This window comes from Trachurus japonicus, chromosome 8, assembly GCF_045865225.1.
Source record: "Trachurus japonicus isolate A0001 chromosome 8, Traja_1.0".
NCBI classification, from domain to species: Eukaryota; Metazoa; Chordata; class Actinopteri; order Carangiformes; family Carangidae; genus Trachurus; species Trachurus japonicus.
In genome coordinates, this window is record NC_140914.1 from 31,524,987 (window position 1) to 31,548,291 (window position 23,305).

The following is a 23,305-nucleotide window of genomic DNA, read 5'->3' on the forward strand; positions in this document are numbered from 1 at the left end:
CTTCCATTCTTCACTTCTATTGCGTTATTAGAGGCGCGTGGAGCTCTCCCAGCATACACCGGGAGAATATCATCTCGGTTTATACAGGCGCGTGCGGGTGAAGCTGCAAAAAAAAAAAAAAAAAAAAAGTGTTATAGACTTCATGTGTGTGTGCGTGCGCGCGCTCCCGTGCGCGTTTGTCTATGTGCCTGGAAAAGCCAATGGGACGAAGAGCTGATAATAGATGCAAATTATCCCTGAAACCGAGTCACACACACACGAGGGCGAGGAGGAGAGAGAGAGAAATAGAGAAAGAGAGGGGGAGAGCGCGCGCCAGAGAAAGCCAGAGAGAGAGAGAGAGAGAGAGAGAAGGGAAGAGAGAGCGCGCGCGGTAGAGAGAGAGAGAGAGAGAAAGAGAGAGAGGGAGAAAAAATATGAAACAACTCATTTGCAGAGGAGTAAATCACGGAAAAGCCGTTTGAGAGCGCGACAGGGCTCCCGCTTACCGCGCGAACACCGGAATTGTGATGCGCACGAGCCCTTCCTCCTCTACTTCTCCTCTTCCTTCTTCTTCCTCTCCTTCCTCTTCTTTTTCTCCTTCGCTGGACATTTTATGGAATCTGTGTGATTGTAGTAGTTGTTGTTGTTGTTGTTGTTGTAGTGGTGGTGGTGGTGGTTGTGGCTGGCTGCCGTTACCGTTACTGTTACCGTTACCGTTACTCTGAGCGCCAGCGGCTCCTCCGCCGCGGCCGTGAGGAGGGAAAACACCACAACACCGGCGGCAGACCAGCCTCCCTCCCTCCGTGTCCGTGTGTGTGTCCGTGTCCGTGTGTGTGTGTGTGTGTGTGAGTGTGTGTGTTCCGTTGCCTCACACCGCACGACAGAAGCAGAAAAAGAGACAAGACACCGCGAGCCGCCGGTCGCCTCGTCCGAACACAAACTGAAACAACAACAAACAGCAACACAAAGATGAGCTCATACTTCGTCAACTCGCTCTTCTCTAAATATAAAAGCGGGGACTCGTTACGTCCCAACTACTACGAGTGCGGGTTCGCGCAGGACCTGGCGGGCAGCCGGCCCACGGTGGTCTACGGCCCGGGCTCCGGGGCCACCTTCCAGCACGCCCCGCAGATTCAGGACTTCTACCACCACAGCGCCTCCACGCTGCCCAGCAACCCGTACCAGCAGAGCCCCTGCGCGGTCACATGCCACGGCGAGCCGGGCAACTTCTACGGATACGACGCCTTGCAGCGGCAGACGCTGTTCGGGGCCCAGGACGCGGACCTGGTCCAGTACAGCGACTGTAAGCTGGGCGGCGCGCCGGGGCTCGGCGCCGAGGACGCGGAGGGAACCGAGCAGAGCCCGTCACCCACCCAGCTGTTCCCCTGGATGAGGCCGCAAGGTGAGGGAGCGGAGAGCGAGACCGAACCACCACAACCCTCTTCTTTTCTTTTCTTTGTTTTTCTTCCTCTTCTTTTTTAAAATCCTTTTGCCTTGTTTAAAACAAACCCCGGGCTGTGTGTTGTCTCCCAGGAGGTGAGTGTGTGTCCACGTCAGGAGCACAGACAGGGAATGGAGAGCAGGGAAACACAGGGAGAAAGTTGAAAGTGGTTTTAAAAGCAACTATTTAAAGAGGGCAATTCAGAGCTTCCTGCGCTCAGAGTGGAGCCACAAAAGCGCGTTTATGGTTTTATTGGCAGGCAGCAAAACTTGTGAATGACTTTTAAGGTTTAATTGCCCCGGTCATATAGTAGCTGTAGTGAGAGGAGAGACAGGGGGATGCTGGGCAGAAGCACCTCCACCGGCTGGGAGGGAGAGCCGCTCAGAGCAGATGGTGGACGAGCTGCTGGATGCATCAGCTACATTTAGACACGCAGCTTTGACTCGGCTTCAACTTTTACTGTTTCTGCCTTTTTTACGACTTGCCTGTGGTCTCCGGCACTGTTCGGCTACACGGTGGTCAGACCCACATAGGGTTAAATGAAGCAGCCAGTGCATTTGTGTGTGTGTGTGTGTGTGTGTGTGTAGAGAGAGAGATAGACAACATAGTGGAGAGGAGAAGATATCTGGACCTTCACAGCGCGTGTGTGTGTGTGTGCAGCTCTCAACTCTCGGGCCTCTGTCTGATCCGTCATTATCAGAGCTCAGCTTCACACAGACGCTCTTTTTTTTTTTCTTTGCCTTTGTGTCCTGCGTGACACGCAGCCTGTGAATATGGATCAGGCCCGATTGGTTTCAGCCGATCACGTCATAAATCACAGCAGAGCGCAGGAAAAAGATTGTGGGTTTTAAAAATTATTTGCGTTATAAGCGGGGCTTATAATTGATGGCTTTGAGCAATCCCACAATAAAACTGATTATGCGGGGAGGGAGGGGGGGGCATTTCTGTGTTAGAGAGAGAGAGAGAGAGAGAGGATGGGGGGCAGTGAATGGATTGACATGTATAGTAGCCTATTTTGTTTGAGCCCATATTTCTTGTGTTGTGCTGTTGTGTGTGCGTGCGCGTGTGTTTGTGTGTGTGTGTGTGTGTGTGTGTGTGTGTGAGTGAGAGAGAGAGAGAGAGAGAGGCAGAGAGAGAGAGTTTATTGCTGTGCTTATGTTCCCGGCTGTATTTTTTTTATTTCTCTCTATTTTGAAGTGGCTCTACAGAACTGCTTCTGGACTTTTGTGGCCTCTTTATTATCATCATAACATAGGGGGGAAAATGAAATAAATAAAGATGGAATCAGGTGTGCGGCCACCACCAGCACCTTCACACACCTGCTAAGCTAACTGTGTTTATAGCAGATAATTCACTATTTAGCCAGGGTTTTAAGAAGACATGAGCCCCCTCCTGCTGCGCCTCCTGCTCTCTGTCCTCCAGCTGTGTGTTGACTTGTGCATATTGAAGCTTTGCTACTGTGTTGTCTGCTCTGTAAATTGTTATGATTCACCTCTTTAAAGCCACTGTTCGTGCAGATTCCTCCCTCTCAGCTTCACTGTGCGTGTCACGGCTTTGACCGGCCACACTCACGCACGGGAAGAGACTGAAAACGACTTATTAAGCAGTTTTTTTTTTGCTCTTTATTACCCAAGATGACACTGATTCGTCCATTGATTAACAGTTTTCAGACAGTAAAGTTGGGTTTGACCCGGGTTCAGCCACCTCAGATCAGAAAAGTGGAGTCAAAACAGGAAAGCACCGCAAAACTGTGCGCCGCTGTACGGTCCAGGAATGCTTTGTGCGCACTGGGGAGGGGGGGTTACAGCCCCTGCACGGTTCGATGGGATATTGTCCTTTCTCAGTGTCAGGATTTATTACTTATAATAGCAGAAAAAGGCGGGCGAGCTTTTATGGGTGAAACGGGAGGATGGAGCTACAGTGGCGGGTGGTTATCACGTTTACCTCGGAAATTTCCCTTTAATGAGGGGGCACATTTCATAATTTGTATTATAAAGAGGAGCCCCATGCCTGTTCCCACACCGCCACACTATTTTATGTCCTAACCTCAGTACTGGGGTGGGGTAGAGGGGTTTGGGGGGGGGGGGGGCTCTGTTCACAGAATATGTTTGGAAATCCTCTCGAGCCCCTGAGCTTTAAGGTTTAATATCCGAGTTTGACTCTGAACCGGTGAATATGAGCCGTTTTACGACTTTCACCGCTGAGGTTAGGAATATTGATCAATGATTTTCTCCCGTATGACCTTAAAATGAAAAAGAATAAGAATAAAAAATCTGATTAGGACGAAGAATGAGTGTGTGTATGTATGTGTGTGTGTGTGTGTGTGTCCGTAATGATATTAGTGTCTTTTTCCTCGGCTCTCAATGGCATCTGTTGTTCAGTATCTCTCCCTCTTCCAAAATGTCAACTGCCAAGTGCCATGCGTTAGTTTAGGGCGTCTTTAATTGGCTCCGTAAAGGTTTCATCTGCAATAGGTTTTAAAAATGTTTCATAATCCCGCTGCTTGTGTCGTCCCCCCCCCCCCCCCCCCAAACAATAAAACAGCGTGTGGTCATTCAGGTAGAGCTGCACGTCACAACAGAATATAGGACACAAATGAAGGGGAGATATCTCTCCAAAACGGTTTGATCTATAATACACAGTGCAGCTGTGTATGGCGGGTGTGAACCAGCCAGGGTTGGGGGTTAAATTCCCCGTGCATGTCGCTCCAGTCAAAAAAAAAACAAAAAACCTTCGGATCAAAGCGGCCGTGCTGTTATTTTATCCAGGAAAGTGTTTCCCATTTCCCTTAATTCATGGCTGGTGACAGGAGTGAATGTGGCGCCCACTTCCCTCTATGTCTCTGCAGCACGAAATCACGGCGCCAGCCTTGTGACAGATAACACATACAAGACATTTACATCACTTACAAGTTCATGCATTTCCATAAAGACTCCCTTGTCTTCTTCTTTCTGGCTGCTTTTAACATAAATAGCAGCTCTGTGCCCAAAGACGGACACCACGAGGAGCCCCAATGAGACCGAGAGAGTGACAGCGTTTTAAACTTCACTTGGAGGTAGATATATAATAGATGCAGACATATAGATATATTTTATTTTACCGTTTACCTGAAGGCTTTATGACGTGATATAGTGTGGGAGATGTGCAGAGAATATACGCGATCATGGCTCCATCAGAGTCACTGCGCTCTGCTATATTTAATCCTGAACCTTAACTATGGAGACACAGACAGAGATAGAGAGGTTGTGTTAGTGGTGTCAACCATAAACTTGTCAATTATGCACAATCAATAATCAATAATCACAGAGAGGGAACCAATACCTCAACAGAAACACCATCATTTTACACAAATGTTCCGTGTACGCATGAACTGTCGGGAGTCTGACTTTTATTCTCCCTCTTAATACCGAGATAACGTCTAGTTTAGTGCAGCACTGTTGATTTTACACGTCACATAAATTTAGTGACTTTAAAATGTGTTTATACAGTATTTTAAACGGGGCTGACGTCCAGACTGGAGAGCCGGGCTGTTGTTAGCAGGTGGAATTATATCGCCAGTTTGATGCCATATTATGATGCAGGCGTGTTCGTGCTCTCCGGCTTTAAACATGCGGGTAAATGACATTTCACAAGTTGTTTATTTAAAAAAAAAAGAAAAGAAAAAAGTCAAGTATATTTTCTTTTCATGGTTGTGTGAAAAATCTCATATCTGTGTTTATTAGTATTTATTGCTTTTAATTTAGTTATAGTGTGTCGGTGTACAGTTTCACTAACATGATATCTCTATATTTAATTTTCAGTATTTGCACTATGCTCCTATAATTAAAAGTGCAGTGTCCGTCATTGGAAGCCAGTCAGTTCAGCTGTGTTCTGGTCTTCTTTGTTTTCTGTGCGGGATCATTTTTCTCTTTTAAACCTGTTTACGATCTGTTCATGTGCATCAAATATTCATGTGCACTTCAGTAAGTGCTCAGTAGATTTGTCTTTGTTATATAAGAGTTTTCATAATGACTGCAGCGGCTGATGGTGCAGTTTGAGTTCCTGACGTCTGAAGAGTAGCTATAGTAAAAATAAAAAAATAAAAAGTGTGTCCATGTGTCTGTGCGCGCGTGTTTTTATCTGCTCGTGTGGACACTTGGCTGGATATAATATTTATATAGGCTAGTGTTTATATTTAATAACATTTAGAAATGACTGTATAGGCAACATATTAATATAATATTTATAATCATTGTATTTATGTTATAGGTATATGTAGGTTTAGATAGATAGATAGATAGATAGATAGATAGATAGATAGATAGATAGATAGATAGATAGATAGATAGATACTAATTAATTAACCATCTATGTATTTGTTGTTGTATTTGTATTGCTGCCCCAATGCTTAATTGGCAATATTGTATATCACAGTCATGCCAATAAAGCTTATTGAAATTGAATAGATAGATAGATAGATAGATAGATAGATAGATAGATAGATAGATAGATAGATAGATAGATAGATAGATAGATAGATAGATAGATAGATCATGTGAGGGTGTAAGAATGCAGATCTGTCTCTAATAGCCCCCTCCACCATTTCTCCCCTCTCCCACCCCCCACCCCCCCAGTAGCTGCCGGCAGGAGGCGCGGCCGACAGACCTACAGCCGCTACCAGACCCTGGAGCTGGAGAAGGAGTTCCTGTTCAACCCGTACCTGACCCGGAAACGCCGCATCGAGGTGTCGCACGCGCTGGCGCTGACGGAGCGGCAGGTGAAGATCTGGTTCCAGAACCGGAGGATGAAGTGGAAGAAGGAGAACAACAAGGACAAGTTCCCCAGCAGCAAGAGCGAGCAGGAGGCGGTGGAGAGGGAACGGAGGGAAAAGGAACTGCGGGATGGAGGAAGTGGAGGAGAAGGTGGAGGTGGAGGAGGAGGAGGAGGAGGAGGAGGAGGGGGCGGTTCGGTCCCGGTAGCGGTGGCGGTGGCGGGAACGGCGGGAGCACAGGCCCCGGGGAGCGGGGAGGATTGCTGCGAGAAAACACACAAGCAAATGTAGGGGAGGAGAGAGAGGAAAGTTCATGAGGGGGGGGGGGGGGGTCGAGAAGGGGAGCCTATAAATGCTGGACAGTAAGGGGTGAGGGGGTGAGGGGGGGTGGGAGGCTGTTGTTTTTTGTTGTTGTCTTAATTGAGGCCATTGGACTGCCCCGCTGTCTCCACGATCCAATCCATGGACAGAAACTTGAGTCTCCAAAATGGCGACCGGTGTGCTGGACTGAGGTGAAGGGGCCTCGCGTCTCTGTCTGCTGACTGTGGAAAAGAAAAAACCGCGAAAAATTGATGCAATGAAGCAGGAACATGAACTTTAAAAAAAGATCAAATTGAATCGGGGGGAAGGGGAGCGGGTCAATCCAAGTCAAACAAACATAGTCTAGCCTACTCTAGTGTTTAAAACAGACAAAAAAAGAACAAAAAAAAAAGAAAAAAAACGATAGCTTCATTTCTTTGTGGAACAATTATCGTGGAAACATTTCTATATTGTTAGAAGTTTATCATTAACAATTTTATCTTTGGCAGCTGTATAGTTTTTAAGTTAAAAAATGATGATGGTGCACTTTTTACTGTACTTCTCACTTATATGTTGTTGTTGTTGTTCTGGTAATGATTGATGATGACGATGACGATGACGTAGCAATTAATGAAATTTCCAACAACATGAAACTGCCTATTTATGCCATTTTAGTGGGTCGGGTCTCTTTTTTACACACTCTAATTGTCGTTTTAGTTGGTTTTTTGATGGTGTTTTGTTTTATGTTGTCATCTTTTTTCTCTTTTTTGGGTAAAAAAGCATGCGCACAGTTCAGATAAAAAAGAGAACATTCATAAAAATAAAAACGAGAATAAAAAGGATAAAAACTGTGGTTTTCTGTATTTAATGTGAAGAGACAGAAAGACGAAATAGGCCTTTTATTGGGGTAGAAAGAAGAAAGCCGTTCTAGAAGTTGCCTCCTTTCCTTTCCCTTCTTTTTAATCCATACTCTCAATCCTTTCTCTCGCCCCTAAGTCTTCCATCTTCCCCTCTTTTCCTCCTTCACCTCTTCTCCTCACCACCCAATTATCCCCTTCCTCGTTTCCTCCTCCTCTCCTCTCTGTCAGCACCCAGACTGATAAAACAGTTCAGTTCACCAGGCCAAACATTTAAGCCCTGACTCGGAAGTCCCTCCCACTCTCCACACACACACACACAATCCACATCCTATCCAAACATCACTTTATTTATGGCCTGGTCCTCCACCTCCACTTACATTATTACCGGCCTGTATACACTGCTTTCCATCATCATCACGATGACGACTTGAGGTCGGATTGTTTCCATATGGGGGATCAAACACACTGAGCATGCACATTTACACATCCATATATATATATATATGTATGTATGTATGTATATATCTGCTCTTGAGCGCGCGGGTCAGGCTTATTTAGCGGGAATCCCCAGTTTGATCAAAGCGTTTTCATTTCCAGGCGTTAATTAGGAATCAGTCTGACTGAGCATATTGTTGCTACAAAGTGCAGCACTGAGAGCTTCACAGACACACATACACACACATGCTGCAGACTGCACACGCAGCCAGTTTTCCATCAAGTGAAGACAGGCAGAGACGCACAGAAACGCGCACCTGTCAGTGCGGGAGGAGCGCAGTGACGCACGGCCCGCTGCGTGGGTTTTTGGGCGGTTTATAAAATAAAAGTCCACGATAACGTAACTGTTGCAGAACTTCTCTCACAGTTCGCCCAGTCTTCATATTTATGCTTTTGCAAAAATCACATTGAAAGCAGATTAATGACTATAACTGGGTGTTAAGGCCTCCTCCAGTTGGGTATCATCTGTCCGTTCCTCTGTGGTGTATCAACGCACATTTCCCATTATAGCTCCCACTTTCACAGCAGCTGTCATCAGACCCCCTCTGCCCCTATAATGTTCTTTACCCTCAAACTCCACACCTTCAGTTATTAATATAAACTTTCTACCAAAAAAAAAAAAAACCATGTGAAACCTACAGCAGAGACAACCCTGATGTCCTCACACTGTGATGAGCTCCCTGTGTGGACAGGAGGATGTAACACCGCTGTTTCTCTGAAATGAGCGGAGCTTCTTTGAACAAGTGAACTGTCATTTTTATATTGTTCAAACTGTTCCACTGACGGTTTATAGTTTGTTTTAATGACCACACTGTAAAACCTTTATCAAGCACCAGAGACTCAATATCTCCCAAAAAGAATATAAGAATTTACTGGAATGACACTTCAAGTTTAACAAGTGCAGGGCTGGATTCAACTCCATGGGGGGCCCTGGGGCAAAAGATTAGTGTTAGCCCCCCCACCCCACCACACACACACACAATATGCACACTACACTACTACACGGTGTCACGGCGAGGCTAGATTCAGGATTGTGCATCATCTGATCACAGCATAATGATAATACTAATATGGGGCTTACATCTACATCTGGATACAGGCCTCGGGTCATGTTGGTTGTACGAGCAGCTTCTTCAGACCTATAGTCCAATTGTTAAGTGTCCTCGAGCTGTCACATGAGACAGCTTCAGTCTTTTTACCAAACACCCTAAAATCACATGTTTATATTGAAGTGACAAACTGCTCACATGGAGGTGTAGGGAGGAGGACAGGGTGGACAAAACATCAGACTTCAAAAGAAGTGAGAGAGAGCAGTGTTTGTCTTCTGTTCAAATTGATGGTCAGCACTATGTCTTTTATTAACCATGACCCTTATATAACCCTTAACACATGATTTTGTAGCCATGACGATACATGCAGGTCTGCTACCAGTAGCCTGCACTGAAGGGAATCTTCATCTGTATCTAATCATCTTATTTTAAACATAATGAAACCTTTCATACAGCATCATCATCAAATTATTATTAATGATTGATCATATTTATTCTAATAACAGTTGGTGTGTGGTGGTTTGCTGCCAAAGGCTGCAGTGGAATCCACATGAACACATGCTGTAATGTTTGAAGTATAACGCTGCCAGGCCTCTACCTGTGTGGCTACAATAGATTCAAATGAAATACAATCAGAAACCATTCATATGAAAAGCAGTAAAGTGGAGTTCATGGGGGAAACTCACACAGTTCCTCACACAGAACAAACACTCTCTTTCTAATCCTGTAACTGTACCACATCCTTCCTGGTAGAAAGAAAAATAGGATTTTTTTTATGCACACACAAGCCTGTAACTCCTCTCTGCTCTGTTAACCATTACACCCAGCACAGAGATCTTTATCCCGCCGGACTCAGAGCAGCGTGGCGGAGGAAAGGTCAGAGTCACAGGTACACATCTACAGATCTGAGAGCGGGTCAGGGAACACAGCTAATCAGAGCCGAGCCGAGCCGAGCCGAGCTGAGCTTGGGGAGGGGCTCGGGAGGAGGTTCATCCATGCAGCCTAGGCCTATAATATGGGAGAGAAGAGACAGGGTACTTAGGTTTCTCGTCCCTCTCCTCTGAACTTGTGATGGATTCTGGGATGTGTTTCTTCTCTCCGACATCAATCCTCACCCACCCACTCCAGTGTCTGGTTTTGTTTGCGTTCAAGCTCGAATACTTCAAGGCTGGTGGAAAAAATAATGAAGCTGTAACTCTTCATGTTTTGATTATTAGTGGAATCAGAGCAGCGCGCCGCCTCTTGTAGCCGCAGCTGCTGCAATCTTTCACCCTGAGCTTTTATTGCAGAAGCATTTTCAGAACGACACGTTTGACTGCTTTCATGCTGTTTACACGGTCTGAGCGGCCAGCGACGGCAGCCTGTGAACTTCACTTTATTTAGGCAGGCTTACACACTACTTCACTCCCCGCTGTGTGATCCCGCGCTCTTTTGCATGTGTTTTGCTCTCCAATGAGTCAGGTTTACACGTCCAAAGTGCGGGGAGATCCATCTCCTCTTTTAGTCTCCTCGGCAACTTTACGCGCCATTTGTTTCAAGTCCAATCGATATCGCATCTAAATGGTGTTTTCCGCCTTTAGTGGACAACTTCACCCGCCTCTCCACTCCACTCCACCCGCCCGGGCCCGCGTGGAGGGGCTGGAGTCTGCATGCTGGGTGTTTTTTGGCAGCCTCAGCCGTTTTGTTTTCCAGCTTTTACGCACGCTCCGTGATTAGTGGACACGTTCCGAGCTGCTGGGTATTGATCCTATAATATGGACTGCCTTGTATGCCGCGTGTATAGATAGGCCTGTGTGTGCGCGCGCGCGTGTGTGTGTGCGTGTGTGTACTGCAGCGATCACTCCCCGTGTGTTCCAGCTAAATCCTCCCATTATAATCCTGCATCTGGAGGGAACCCCGCACTGTGATTGGGCGTCCTGGCATCACGTGAATGATCCCCACAGTCACGTGGTCCGCGGGGTAATGGAAGGGAGGAGGAGGAGAGTGGAGTGGGGAGGGGTGATTTTGTGTGTGTGTGTGTAATTCTAGACAGTTATACTCCGCCAATAATTCACCGCCGACATTAAACCGCCCCAGGTCTACAAATCAACAGCGCCAAATTATGAGTTCGCTTCACTTCTCCAATGCGCCGTTTCCCAAATTCCAGCCAGCGGCCGCGAGCTGCTCCGCTCAGCTCCTCACTGACTCTTCAACTTCTCCCAGCCCGTCTTCCTCCGCCGCGTCTCCTTCGTGCGCCCTCGTTTCCAACAGCGGATATCACCACCACCATGTCTCCAATGGGAGAAGCAGCGGAAGACTCCCTTTCCCTTTCCCTCCCCCTTCCTCTTCTTCGTCACCCTCCTCCTCCTCCTCCTCCTCCTCCTCCTCCTCTTCCTCCTCCCTCCCCTCCTTCCCCCACTCCTCTACTTCCTTATGGTTCTGTTTGTCTCTTTCGGGACTGAACGGGAACCGCGGGGGTCCTCCTCCTCCTCCTCCTCCTCCTCCTCCTCCTCATCCTCTGAACCGAGCGGAGCTGCTGCTGCGCGGTGGAGCGGCTCACGGCGCTCCGCCGCCGCCGCCGCTGCGGAGATGCGGCTCGGAGGAGGAGCGGCTCCCAGTCCCAGGCCAGACCCAGACCTGCTACTCCTCGACGGCCGCCGGAGTCCCTGAGCCGCCGCCGGCCTGCAGGATGCAGAGGAGGCAGCTGCCCCAGGCCAGCCAGGAGGGGCTGCAGATCTACCCCTGGATGAGGAGCTCAGGTAAGGACTGGTGGTGGTGGTTGTTTTGGAGGTGTGGGACCTTGTGAGGCCTAACAGGTAAGTTGGTAAATTGGTGTGTGTGTGTGTGTGTGTGTGTGTGTGTGTGTGTGTGTGTATGTGGGTGGGGGGTATGCCAAGAAGGGGGCAAAGGTTCCTGTGTGTGTGTAAGGGGAGGGTGGGGAGAGAGAGTGTAGGGAGGGAGGGGGGGCATTTTCCCGACCCAATAATTACGGTAAGCGCTCTTTAAAGTGTCGGCCCGTTGCGCAGCGGCCACTGCCGGTGGCTGAACTATGCTGCTGCCCCAGTGTCTCTGTCACTGTTCTTTACAGCCTCTCTCTCCCACTCGCTCTCTCTTTGCAGATCTTTTATGGCGGGGCGACCCCCATAAAACCATAGGCTAATTTAGGAGTTGCTGAATATTCATTAGGCGGTATTGTTTTAAGGCTTGGACAGGGGGGGGGGGGGGCTGCTGTATTATAGCTACCACAGCGTTAGAAAAGTGCAAAATAAAAAGTCGTCTCCTTCATATTCAGCGTCTGATCAGCGGAGTTCAGCCGCTCCGTCCTGATAGCCTTGTGTTTTGTGTTTTGTGTTTTGTGTTTTGTGTTTTGTGTTTTTCTCTCCTGGCCCACTGAAAGCTCATTGTACTATTGTACTGTCTCCACAATCCGCTAATACTATCAACACTATAAATTAGCAGACGGGGTTTGATCTGTGAATGGCTGTCCTCTCTGCGGATTGTAAAAGCGGCTTTTGTGCGCCAGCAGCGGGACGGGACGCTGAATGGGACGCGGGGCCTCGGACCACAACAGGCAACACACACACACACACACACACACACACACACACACACACACACACACACACACACACACACACACACAAAGAGCATTTTATACCTGCATTAAAACAGTGAATGTTGGTGCGTCAAAATTGGATGATATGATGCGCGTGTTTGTGCAGTGAAGAGAGGGTGTCCACAGTCGCGTGCGCTCTGATCAGATCCTAAAAGTCTCTGGCAAACAGTGTGTGCAAAGATAAACAGACAGTTTTTTTTAATGAAATGATTTTATTTCCCTTATTACAGAAAAACTCTCATGTCAACACACGTCACTGCCACGAGGCTCCTGCTCACGAGGAGGCAGCAGATATTTAACCAAAATAGTCTACGCGCGCGCGTGTGTGGTCCTGTTTGAGAGTGCTTAAAAAGTATTGCAAAAAGGATGAAGTGAAGATTTCAATTATTCATGTTATTATTAAATCATAAAGTGATAATAATGGTATTTTTGTAGATTGGGGTCATAAAATGTAAATGTGTGGCGCCTGCGTCATAGACCAGGACAGAGAGGGCGACGGATTAAATACTAGAAAAATGTAATTATAAAAAAAAAAAAATACAGGAAATATATGTAAAATATTTTACAATATATCACGTTCATGCCGGGGACATGAGGGAACGTACTTTTGGAAATGGGCCTCACAGGCTAATAAAGGAATTTGAGTCATTATTAATAATTCATAGTAACATGAAATAAAGGAGAAAACAGAGGAAGAAAGAAGAAAATATATAAATAAAATACACACACACACACACACACACACACATATAACACTGGAGGCAAAGCCAAATATTTCATTCTGTCAGCACTTCGATTATTTTTTTTTCTGTCAATGTGTGTGTGTGTGTGTATGTGTGTGTGTGTGTGTGTGTGTGTGTGTGTGTGTGTGTGTGTGTGTGTGTGTGTGTGTGTGTGTGTGTGTGTGTGTGTGTGTGTGTGTGTGTCAAACCAGCCAACATGTAGCGAATTTAGAGATTTTAATTTAGATCCCATCGCAGTCCAGTGGGTCGGAACATGATTGGAGGGAAAAGTAAAGTCCCGGATGTTATTAAGGCAGGCGACCGAGCGCTCACGGGAGCGCGCATGTAAATAGCTACATGAATGCATTTTATGTCTTTGACTGTGTGTGTGTGTGTGTGTGTGTGTGTGTGTGTGTGTGTGTGTGTGTGTGTGTGTGTGTGAGGACTGTGGCAGGTGTTTACTAGTCCGTGGTCAGATTGTGTCATCGCGATACTCAGATTATTTAGTCTCGAGACTTGACAGGTGAGAAGCTGTGATCTGAGCTGGGTGTGGTCTGACACCACCACTACTCTCACTCCTGCGTGGGTCTGAACGTCATCACGTGGTCCCGTCACAATCTGGATTGAAATTAAATATCGTATATGAATGAATTCATAGAGCCAACACACATACACACACATTTAGATGCATCCTTATAAGGCTGGGTGTGAAAACCAAACACAGCCTACTATCAGTATCCAGATGTGAAGACTGGCATCACGGTACATTCTCTTATTTTGTGTGTTAGATCATTTCTGATATGGAGCAGAAACATCCTTATACTTGTAAAACATTACCTTTAAGACTAAAATGTTATTTTTGAATCAGCTCATTGGATGACAGAATATAAAAACACTGTAAATTCATATCATCCAAAGGAAACGCTCAACATTTCACATCCTGCTTCATTCTGTGCTCACTTGTTTCTGGACAGATGTTTATATGCAGAGTGTCAAACTACTGGAATCTGTGTATACATTACCCACCATGTGTAAAATGAGAGTTTTGGTGGTGAGTGTAAACCCCAGGTGGCAAAAACCCAAATTTACAACAACAAAAAAAATAGAGAGGACATGACCTCAGCTGTCTCCGCCCCGGTCATGCAGGCCTCAGTGCAGCAGTGAGTGTAATACAGGTCTTATCTGCAGTGTCAAATTACAGCAGAGACAGCCTGTAGACTTTACAGGAGCAGGCCTGAAAATCAATATCAAATCAATGCAATTCCATTTTTCCTCTCTGCAGCACATTTATACACTCAGAGCACAGACAGAGGAGGCTGCAGGACATTTATGTCAGACCGGAGGAAATGCATCAAGAAAACTGCGCTGGACTTTGTCTTTGATCAGCATGTGACCAAGAAGATGTCCATGCACAGACGTGAGAAGACTCAGGTCGTCCAACAGATGAGCTGCAGCGTGACCCCCGTCCACTGACAGGACACCGGGAGAAAATCCACCATCACATGTTTATGAGCCCTCACTAAATACCAGCTAATGCTGTTAAAGTCCAGACGACGGTCACAAAGCCCCCACTGCTCTTTGTTACTCTACTGACCCGCAACTTTACACACCCTCCGGTATAGAAAGCTGCAACCGTTGGGTTGTTTTTTTTAAAAGAAGAAGAAAAAAAAAGAATACTTTTGAAAAAATGTGTCAGAGAGTTCAACATCAGCCTCCCAAGAAATCCAAGACTCCACAGGGAGTTTTGTTTTCTGGGGAATGTGCAGAGGAAGTGAGTGGAGATGTTTCTGTGGCCCACAGTCGACCTCTGAGTGGTGAAACTGTGACCCAGTTTCTCTTTAACCTTCAGGCAGTGTGTGACCTGCTGCAGACTGGAGGTCAGCTCCGTATCTGTGCTCTTACTCAGCACTGACCCGAGCACATTCGACATAAAGAGCGATAGATTTTTTTTTTCTTCTTCAAATCTAATTAGTAATGCTGTGTCTGTTGTACACCAGCAGCAGCAGCAGCCTGGTGTGTGCAGTGAAAGTCAGGACTCTGCCTCTTTGTCCTGGTGTTCCAGTCTGAGGTTCTGGTATATTGAACGGCAGCTATAAGCCCACACTTTAACCACATCATTTACCAACAGCTTTATGGTGTTTATGCAGCCACAAGTCAAACGGCTTCTCCAGGAAGAGGAGGTGGCAACAAGTGGCCACTCATGTGGACCCAGACGGCTCAGCATTCAGAGAGGTGACGCAAAACATGGAGGTGTTCGTCTGTTCACTCAAACGTTATACTGCTACAGAGGAAATAAAGCTGCATTTAAGTGCATCTATTTAAAATAAATGATTTCAGCTTTGAATTGTAAGTGAAATTCAATCCACACTGCAATTATTAAATAAGATATTGAAACTAATATTTCAGCGTGTGGCAGTTTTCAATTAGTAGCTATTTCAGTTGTTTGACTATTTTTCTTCCACTGCTCTGTTAATATTCTGACACTTGAGTTTAATATTATAAAATATTGAATTTCATCAGGCCACAACAACTACTCTGATGAAAAAACCTGAATTAGTGCCAGAAGTCAGAGTTTTCATTCTAGAAAATGGAAAAAAAAAAAAAAAAAACAGAGAAAAAGAAAAGAAAAAATAGAAAATAATTAGTCAAATAATTTGTGCTCTATACAATTTTGAAACTTATAGATCAAATTCAAATTTAAAGAAAAAAAACCCAAATTCTGTAAAATGTACATTTTGAATGTCAAATATTGAAATGTTTTTTTTCTTTCTCTTGCATAACAATATCTCTTTAGATAATCTGTCAACATTCAGATGTGGATTCATCCATTGTTCTCTTCCCCTGGTGGGAACATGAGACTGATCAGAAGTAGTCAACCAAAATATTTAATATATTGATAAATTAATCTGAGCCCCAAACAAAACTATGGTGGAAATATATTTGTTGTTTCACCAAATACAATTCATCCATGCTGTTAAAACCACAAAGTTCAGCTCTTTGTAGCTACTATGTGACCTGAACATGAATTCCACCTGGATATGCTAGATTACTATGGAAACGCTTTTATCCCATTTTATTTTTTCATATCACACAGAAAGAAAGAAAAAAAACACCACTGTAAATGTTGATGTGTAAATATTCTCAGCGAATATTTTCACATCCAGCTTCCGAGCAGACAGCCGCCGCCATGTTTGGAGGCCTCTGTGTGTGTGTGTGTGTGTGTGTGTGTGTGTGTGTGTGTGTGTGTGTGTGTGTATATATATATTCTGATTGGGTAGGTGTGTTGTTGTTGTTGTGTGAGCAGGTGCAGACAGGAGGCGGGGCCGCCAGACGTACACGCGCCACCAGACGCTCGAGCTGGAGAAGGAGTTCCACTTCAACCGGTACCTCACGCGGCGGCGGCGGATAGAGGTCGCGCACGCGCTCTGCCTCACGGAGCGGCAGATCAAGATCTGGTTCCAGAACCGGAGGATGAAGTGGAAGAAGGAGAAGAAGGCCACGGAGAGCTGCGGCTCCCCCACGGCCACGGAGCAGGAGGAGGAGGAGGAGGAGGAGGAAGAGGAAGAGGAGGATGACTGATGAAGAACTGAACATGTGTGTGTCATCCTCACTCTGAAATGACGTCATCACTTTAAAAAATTCAACCAGGATTTCAGTGGAAGCAACTCCTTATTTGTATTAAAGGGATAGTTCACCCAAAATTGAAATTTCACTCATTATCTCCTCCCCCTCATGTGGACTAAGGGCTGGGAGAAGTTTCAGAGTCCTCCGTGGCTTCTCTGAGTTACAGGGGGTCTCGGCGTAGCAGTGCATGTCCATATAACGGTTGCAAATGGATACCAACTGTCTTCGTAACTAAAAGACACACCAACAAACATCCAAATACCTCCATGCTGCTTGTATGTAATGTCCGCCTTGTATTGAAGCCCCGAAATGCGAAATTGTCCCGAAAAAATTAAATAAGTCTATATTTCAAGCTTGTTTGTAGCGGAAGCTCCTCTTCCTGGTCCGTCCAAATTTGACGAACTGGGGACCATTTGGATGTTTTTTGGTGTGTCTTTTTGTTACGAAGACAGTTGGTATCCATTTGCAACCGTTATATAGACATGCACTGCTACGCCGAGACCCCCTGTAACTCAGAGAAGCCACGGAGGACTCTGAAACTTCTCCCAGCCCTTAGTCCACATGAGGGGGAGTAGATAATGGGTTGAATTTCAATTTTGGGTGAACTATCCCTTTAACTTTTTGTAAACGTGTAAGTTTCTGTTACAGTAATTTCAACATTTAAACAAAATTGATTCTAATTCAAAGTCATGTGAGCTGAAATGATGACTGACAGAACTCCCAGGGTGCTTTGCTCTTGCGTCAAAAACTCTCTACAGTTTTAGTCTGTAGAGAACAGACATGAGATGAATTTATGTAAATGTGAAATGAAGAAATATAATTTAAAAAATAAAGTCCTCTTCATTTGAAATTGTAATTGCTGCCTTAAAACATGAGTAAACTTCACTTGAACTGATGAGTGGAATACCTAAAGTTACATTAAAAAATGTGAGTTGAAATACTTGGGAGTTGTGTGTGTGATAAGATAAAGAAAGAGTTCTCATTGGTCATTTCATCATAGCTGAACTCAGATAAACAGTCGACTGGTTTGAGCTGGAACAGAGCCCAACACTAACTTGGCTTGACTGAGGTTTGTATTTAAAGCAGCAGTAGGCCACAACTGAGGCTGTTTTTATGAGTGATGTTTACAGTGGAGGAGCTGCAGCCTAACAAACACTCAACTACAGGAACTAACTTGCATGTGTCATCAGTGTTGACATTTGCTGCCTCCAGATGACAGACAAGGAAACCACCAACAACATTAACATCAGAGTGTAAGAACATAATCGCCATGTTTCAGCTCAGAGACACCAGAGGAGGAAATAACGATGGTGTGAAGAAAGTCTGGCTTCAGAATGATGCAAAAGGTTTTATCTGTGAATCTGCTGCTTGCTATATATATTGTTAATATTACTGATTAAACTTGTTTATTATCATGAGGACGCAGAGATGGAATTATAAAGCTGTTATGAGACTTTATGCTTTCTAGGAGCGACTCAAATTGCTTTTGATAAAATTTGATTTCTCAAGTGCTCATTTATCTAGATTTTTATTTCTATTTTTTTGTAATGGACATACATACTGAAAAAAAATCTTATTTTCAGTTAAATCATAATCACACATATTACATTTAGAATTAAAAAGAAAAGATATAACCGTGGCTATAGTTTACAGTTTGGGTTTTGAGTCAGACCCCGTCTCTACAGCTGCTACATTATAGATGCATGACACAGAAACAGCTGAATGCTGCAGTAATACTAATATACTTCAACTGTAACAGTATGTAAACTCTCTCTGTGCATTTGTCCTGAATTGATTTTGATTCAATAATTCATTGATAATAAAGCTCTTGTATCTTAATCAAAGTCAGTAAGTTTGTGTCTGTCACATGTTTGTTAATAAATGTCTCTACTGGAGTTCACTTGTGTCTTTTCTTCTATCCAGATAATAAATAAACCTGAAGCAGTGATCTCACCACCACATATTTTATTTCACGGGGAGAAAGCTGAGTAACGTTTTATATCTATGTGCTTCTCTCTGAGGGGAACAGTATGACTGATCTGCGGCTGAGACAGTCACATCTGTAACTGTAACATGTGGTTTTTCTGTCTTTATTATGTGTCTGGAGAAATATTTGCTGCAGCAGCAACTTGTTCCGACTCTTCCAACATGTTTCCAGTCCGCAGCAGATACTGGAACACCGAGGTCGGTAAATAAACATGACCTCTAAATGCTTTTTATTTCCGATCATCATCTTAACTGTAGGCTACTTCAAACACATAATAACATGTGTAGGTGTTTTATTGAATCAGTCAATCTTTATTCATCTGTTACTGTTACAACAGTTTGTACAGTTCGTGTCCAAGTCCTTTTAACACACACGGACCAAGTCAAATAAATCAAAGCTGAATTCAAATATTTGATTTTCATATGAAAAAAAATATTTGATCCATATTTAAACAGACGTTTGAAGCAGACATGCTGTCTTCGGGATTAACAGGGGATTTGTTCCCGTTCACGCGTAAAAGTAATAATAAAAAATAAATAAAATGAGACACGATAGGTATGTGTTATTATTCTAAAAAACTTTAATACAACTCATTCACAGAGCAAAACACTTTCACACATTGTAAACCGGTAATAAACAACCAAACACCCTCACTTATAGTTTGTGGTTGTAAACGCGCTGTAAACTGAGGTTTAAAGGTGTGAACAGGTGTAAAGGTGACAGCTGACTGTCTTACAGCTTCTACACAACGCAGAGCAACACACTCATCTGTGGATTGAAGCGTCTTCTGACTGTATAGTAGCTACAGTACACACTGTTCAACGTGCTGCAGGCTATAAGACGTGAGTCCATGACTAAATCCTATACTAAAAATAAATAAACAGCATGAAACTATTTCATCCGATTCTCAAAAAAAAAACCCCAGAGAAAAACAAAATTAAGCTCAGAATTTTTTTAAATTTTTAATTCGTTTTTTTTTTTTAAAGCATATTGGGTTTTCTTTTCTTTTCTTTTTTTAAGAATAAATTCAGTTGGACGTCGTACAGGTCTACTTACCGCAGAGCCAGTTGAGTTCATAATGCGTTTCCTGACTTTTTGTCACACAAAATGAGAATAAAATCAAATCAGATCTGTCTCTGACTGCACTTTATTAGTAACCTATGCCAAAAAAAATTGACAACAATGAAATATATTTTTGCTCTGTATCATAACTGTATATTAGAAGGTGGTCTGCGTCTTTAATCATTATTGTTCCATGATAAGTGTAAATAGTGCACATACATTTCCTGACAGCAGAACGCGCGTCATTGCAGTGGGTCTTTGTTAAAGACACCGACTTCAATAATAAAAATTACACAGACAGAATGAACATATTTATTTCTACTTATACATATATTATATATATTATTTCCTGTGCTGCTTTAAAGAAGTAGGCTACAACTATTTCTGCACTACATCCAGACTGTGTCAGGGAGCGTCTGCACCTTGTTACCTGAGATGACTGCAGATGCGCCGACACCTCCAGGCCCGCGGAGCCAATATTCACCAAATCCAGAGACGACGTCCAGGATGTTGGACGGACTGGACGGGACAAGTCCTCAGCAGTCTGGACACTCACAGAGAAAGTGTTGGAGAGAGTCTGTGAGCCGGCTGGGGTGGGGTGGTGTTATGGCAGCTCCTAATGTCTTTATTGCGCCCATGAAAAGGCCGGAAACCCCAATAAAAGCAACAAACACAAAGCGACCAACTGATCGGAGGATCGAGCGCCCAGTCCGAGCCTCCCGCTTCTGTGTCGCCGCTTTGTTTTTTCCATTAATTTTTAACCCGGGACATTCAGGGAAAGGAAGCGTCTGATCCGCGTCTCCTGCTCCACCAGACACCGCGGCCGGAGGAGGTCACATGTGGGTCAGAGACGGGTTAAAATCAAGGTTTACGGACTGATCCAGGCGCAGTTTGGGTCTGTGTGACCAACCAGGCAAATTGGAATTTTTATTCAGGCTTACTACTGTCTAAAGCATCGAAAGGTATTTTTTGTTATTATAGTGAATATGAATTAAATTCCTTCTACATGGGTGGAACGAGGAAACCAAATACGGATTACATGAGTCCAGCCATGGCCCGTTGTCCACGGATCTCAACCTGGATCTCCTGGATGCGGCTAAATCCTGGTCTGAGTTGTCCAAAAACACTGGCTACCTGATAGTTGAAAAATCAACAATTAGTATTTATATTGTGGTTTGTTAATTTGCCATTATTAGGTCCTTGGAGTGTGTTCGGGCTCGTGCAGGTTGCTGTGTGTGAGGACAGACCTCCATTCACACACACACACACACACACACACACACACACACACACACACACACACACACACACACACACACACACACACACACACACAAAACACAAGGAAAAAAACACACAACAAACCGTCCTCGGGCCATCCAGGTGTGTGTTGTGACGCAGATTAGTGTGTGTAGAAACATACTGAGTGGGGAAAAACTGAGTGCAGCGCGCGGAGCAGTGAGCGCGAGCCTCCTGCGGCTCCTCGGCCTGCAGGCCGTAAAAAGTGTCAGGCTGCCGCATTGCGAAATCACCTTCTTTTTTTTTTTTTTTTTTTTTTTTACGCACGACGTTCCGGGCCCCGCAGCAGCAGCAGGATGAGGAGAGCCAGGTGATGATGTTGTGTTGTTGTGTTGTTGTGTTGTGTCTGCATATTTTCACCATCGCCGACGGGTTCGAACTCGTCAGGTCACGTTAACCACGACGCCTCAGCCAAACTCTGACTGCTTTATTCACTGTGGGACACAAGTAGGATTAGTTTGTTCTTCTCCATCTGCAGAAACTACTCATATTGTTTTGTTGTGGTGCAGCTTTTTCTTTAATTCTGCATCAACATGTTGGTCAGTTGTAGTTATAGACACACACATCACAGTGGGAATAGCCACTGCTGCAGGGGGATAACTCAAAGGCTGTGTGTTTCTATTGGTTGTTTTGCAGCAGAAAATATCTGATGTAATTAGTAAAAATCTTATCTCAATGATTTTATTTTGTATTTTATAATATTATTATAATTGACCCTCCTGGGTTTATGAATGAAACGCACTGGGGAAACAGACTATAGTCTGTGACAGCCAAACTCACCACAGCAGCACTGAGGCTAAATGGAGCCGTCTATTATCTGTGTCACCTTCTAACAGCACAAACAGAGCAGTGCTCCTCCATGTCTGGAAGCTGCTTTGCTGCTTTTAACAGGCGGAAGAGGAGGAAAATGGCGGCGGGGAGAGAGAGAGAGAAGGAGAAGGAGCAGCTCTCCTCTACCAGCGCCGTGAAGAAATGCAATAAATTCCTTGTTGTTTTATGAAAATTTACAACTTTGTGATACAAGTTTATGAGTGGCCGCGCGCGGGGATTGGCCGACGGGCTGGTCATGTGGACGCGCTTAACGTGAACATGAACTTTTTATGATTTCCCAAGCGGCTATATTGCTGCTGCTGCTGCTGCTGCTGCTGCACGCGCTCCGGCCGCAGCTCGCCGAGCAGCGCGCGCGGATCCCGGCGACTCTGCGACGGAAATGAACGGCTGTAATTAAGAGGACTGGTTAATGAGAAGTCAAGTTGTGACTATGGAAACCGGCACGGGGAAGCGTTGACAACAACCCCCCCTCCCCGCCACCCCTCTGCCCCTCCGTCCCCCGCCCCTCCTCCTCCTCCTCCTCCTCTTCTTGCTCTTCCTCCTCGCTATGGCTCCGCGCTCCGCGGTCTGGTCTCGTGCTGCCGTTTTACGCTCAGTCCGGGGGACCGAGGTGGGGACGGGTCCGCCGCGAGGAGGCGAAGACCTCAACACCGGACCACCGGACCACCGGACCCGGGGGGGTGCATCCCGGAAGAAAAGACTCTTGATTTTTATTTTTATTCTTATTTCAATCTGACATTTGATTGAATTTGTCACTTGTCACCGCGAGGATGAGGATGGCGGCGACGTGATGATGAAGATGACGACGGTATTTTGACGACTGGGTGACAACGGGGGAATGCACCCCCCCACCCCCCCCCCCCCAACACCTCCCCTCACCACCCCCCCTCTCTCCGATTCCTCCTCCTCCTCATCCTCACCTCCTCGCGCCGCCACCCCTCCATCCAATTACCATCCATCCATCCGGTCTGCACACGGTAGGGCTTGTCTCGTGCCATACCGGGGGTGCCGTGACTGCCTGCCTGCCTGCACGCGGGACGCCCAAGTAAACTGCAGGTGTGTGTGTGTGTGTGTGTGTGTGTGTGTGTGTGTGTGTGTGTGCGCTGCCGGGCTCGTGACGGATTATCAACAAACGGTAAGACCCCGCTCATGCACGTTCCTCCTCTCTCGCGCTGCTGTTGCTGCTGCTGCACGCGCACTGTTACAGGAGCATACAAAACAAAAAAAAAACATAACAAGGCAGATAGTGGAGCTGTGCAGCTTCTGGTTGATGCATTAACGCGGTGGATGAGGTGTTTAGAGCGGTTTGCT

At 45.3% G+C, this 23,305-nt stretch overlaps 2 protein-coding genes across 3 annotated transcripts; both read left to right on the forward strand.

Moving 5' to 3' along the window:
- The first annotated feature begins 342 nt into the window (after positions 1 to 342).
- hoxb8a (homeobox B8a) lies at positions 343 to 7,328 on the forward strand. Of its 2 annotated transcripts, none has more exons than XM_085785192.1 (2): positions 343 to 1,381; positions 6,037 to 7,328. In XM_085785192.1, the coding sequence occupies exons 1-2, from the start codon at positions 949 to 951 to the stop codon at positions 6,459 to 6,461; spliced, it is 858 nt and encodes a 285-aa protein (XP_085641318.1). In that variant the 5' UTR covers positions 343 to 948; the 3' UTR covers positions 6,462 to 7,328. The 2 variants fall into 2 exon arrangements, with proteins under 2 accessions (XP_085641318.1, XP_085641317.1); XM_085785191.1 differs by having other exon boundaries at positions 820 to 1,381; positions 6,034 to 6,461.
- Positions 7,329 to 10,773: 3,445 nt separating this feature from the next.
- LOC146983752 (uncharacterized) lies at positions 10,774 to 16,938 on the forward strand. The gene is made up of 2 exons (XM_085785190.1): positions 10,774 to 11,612; positions 16,496 to 16,938. The coding sequence occupies exons 1-2, from the start codon at positions 10,976 to 10,978 to the stop codon at positions 16,768 to 16,770; spliced, it is 912 nt and encodes a 303-aa protein (XP_085641316.1). The 5' UTR covers positions 10,774 to 10,975; the 3' UTR covers positions 16,771 to 16,938.
- The last annotated feature ends 6,367 nt before the right edge of the window (positions 16,939 to 23,305 follow it).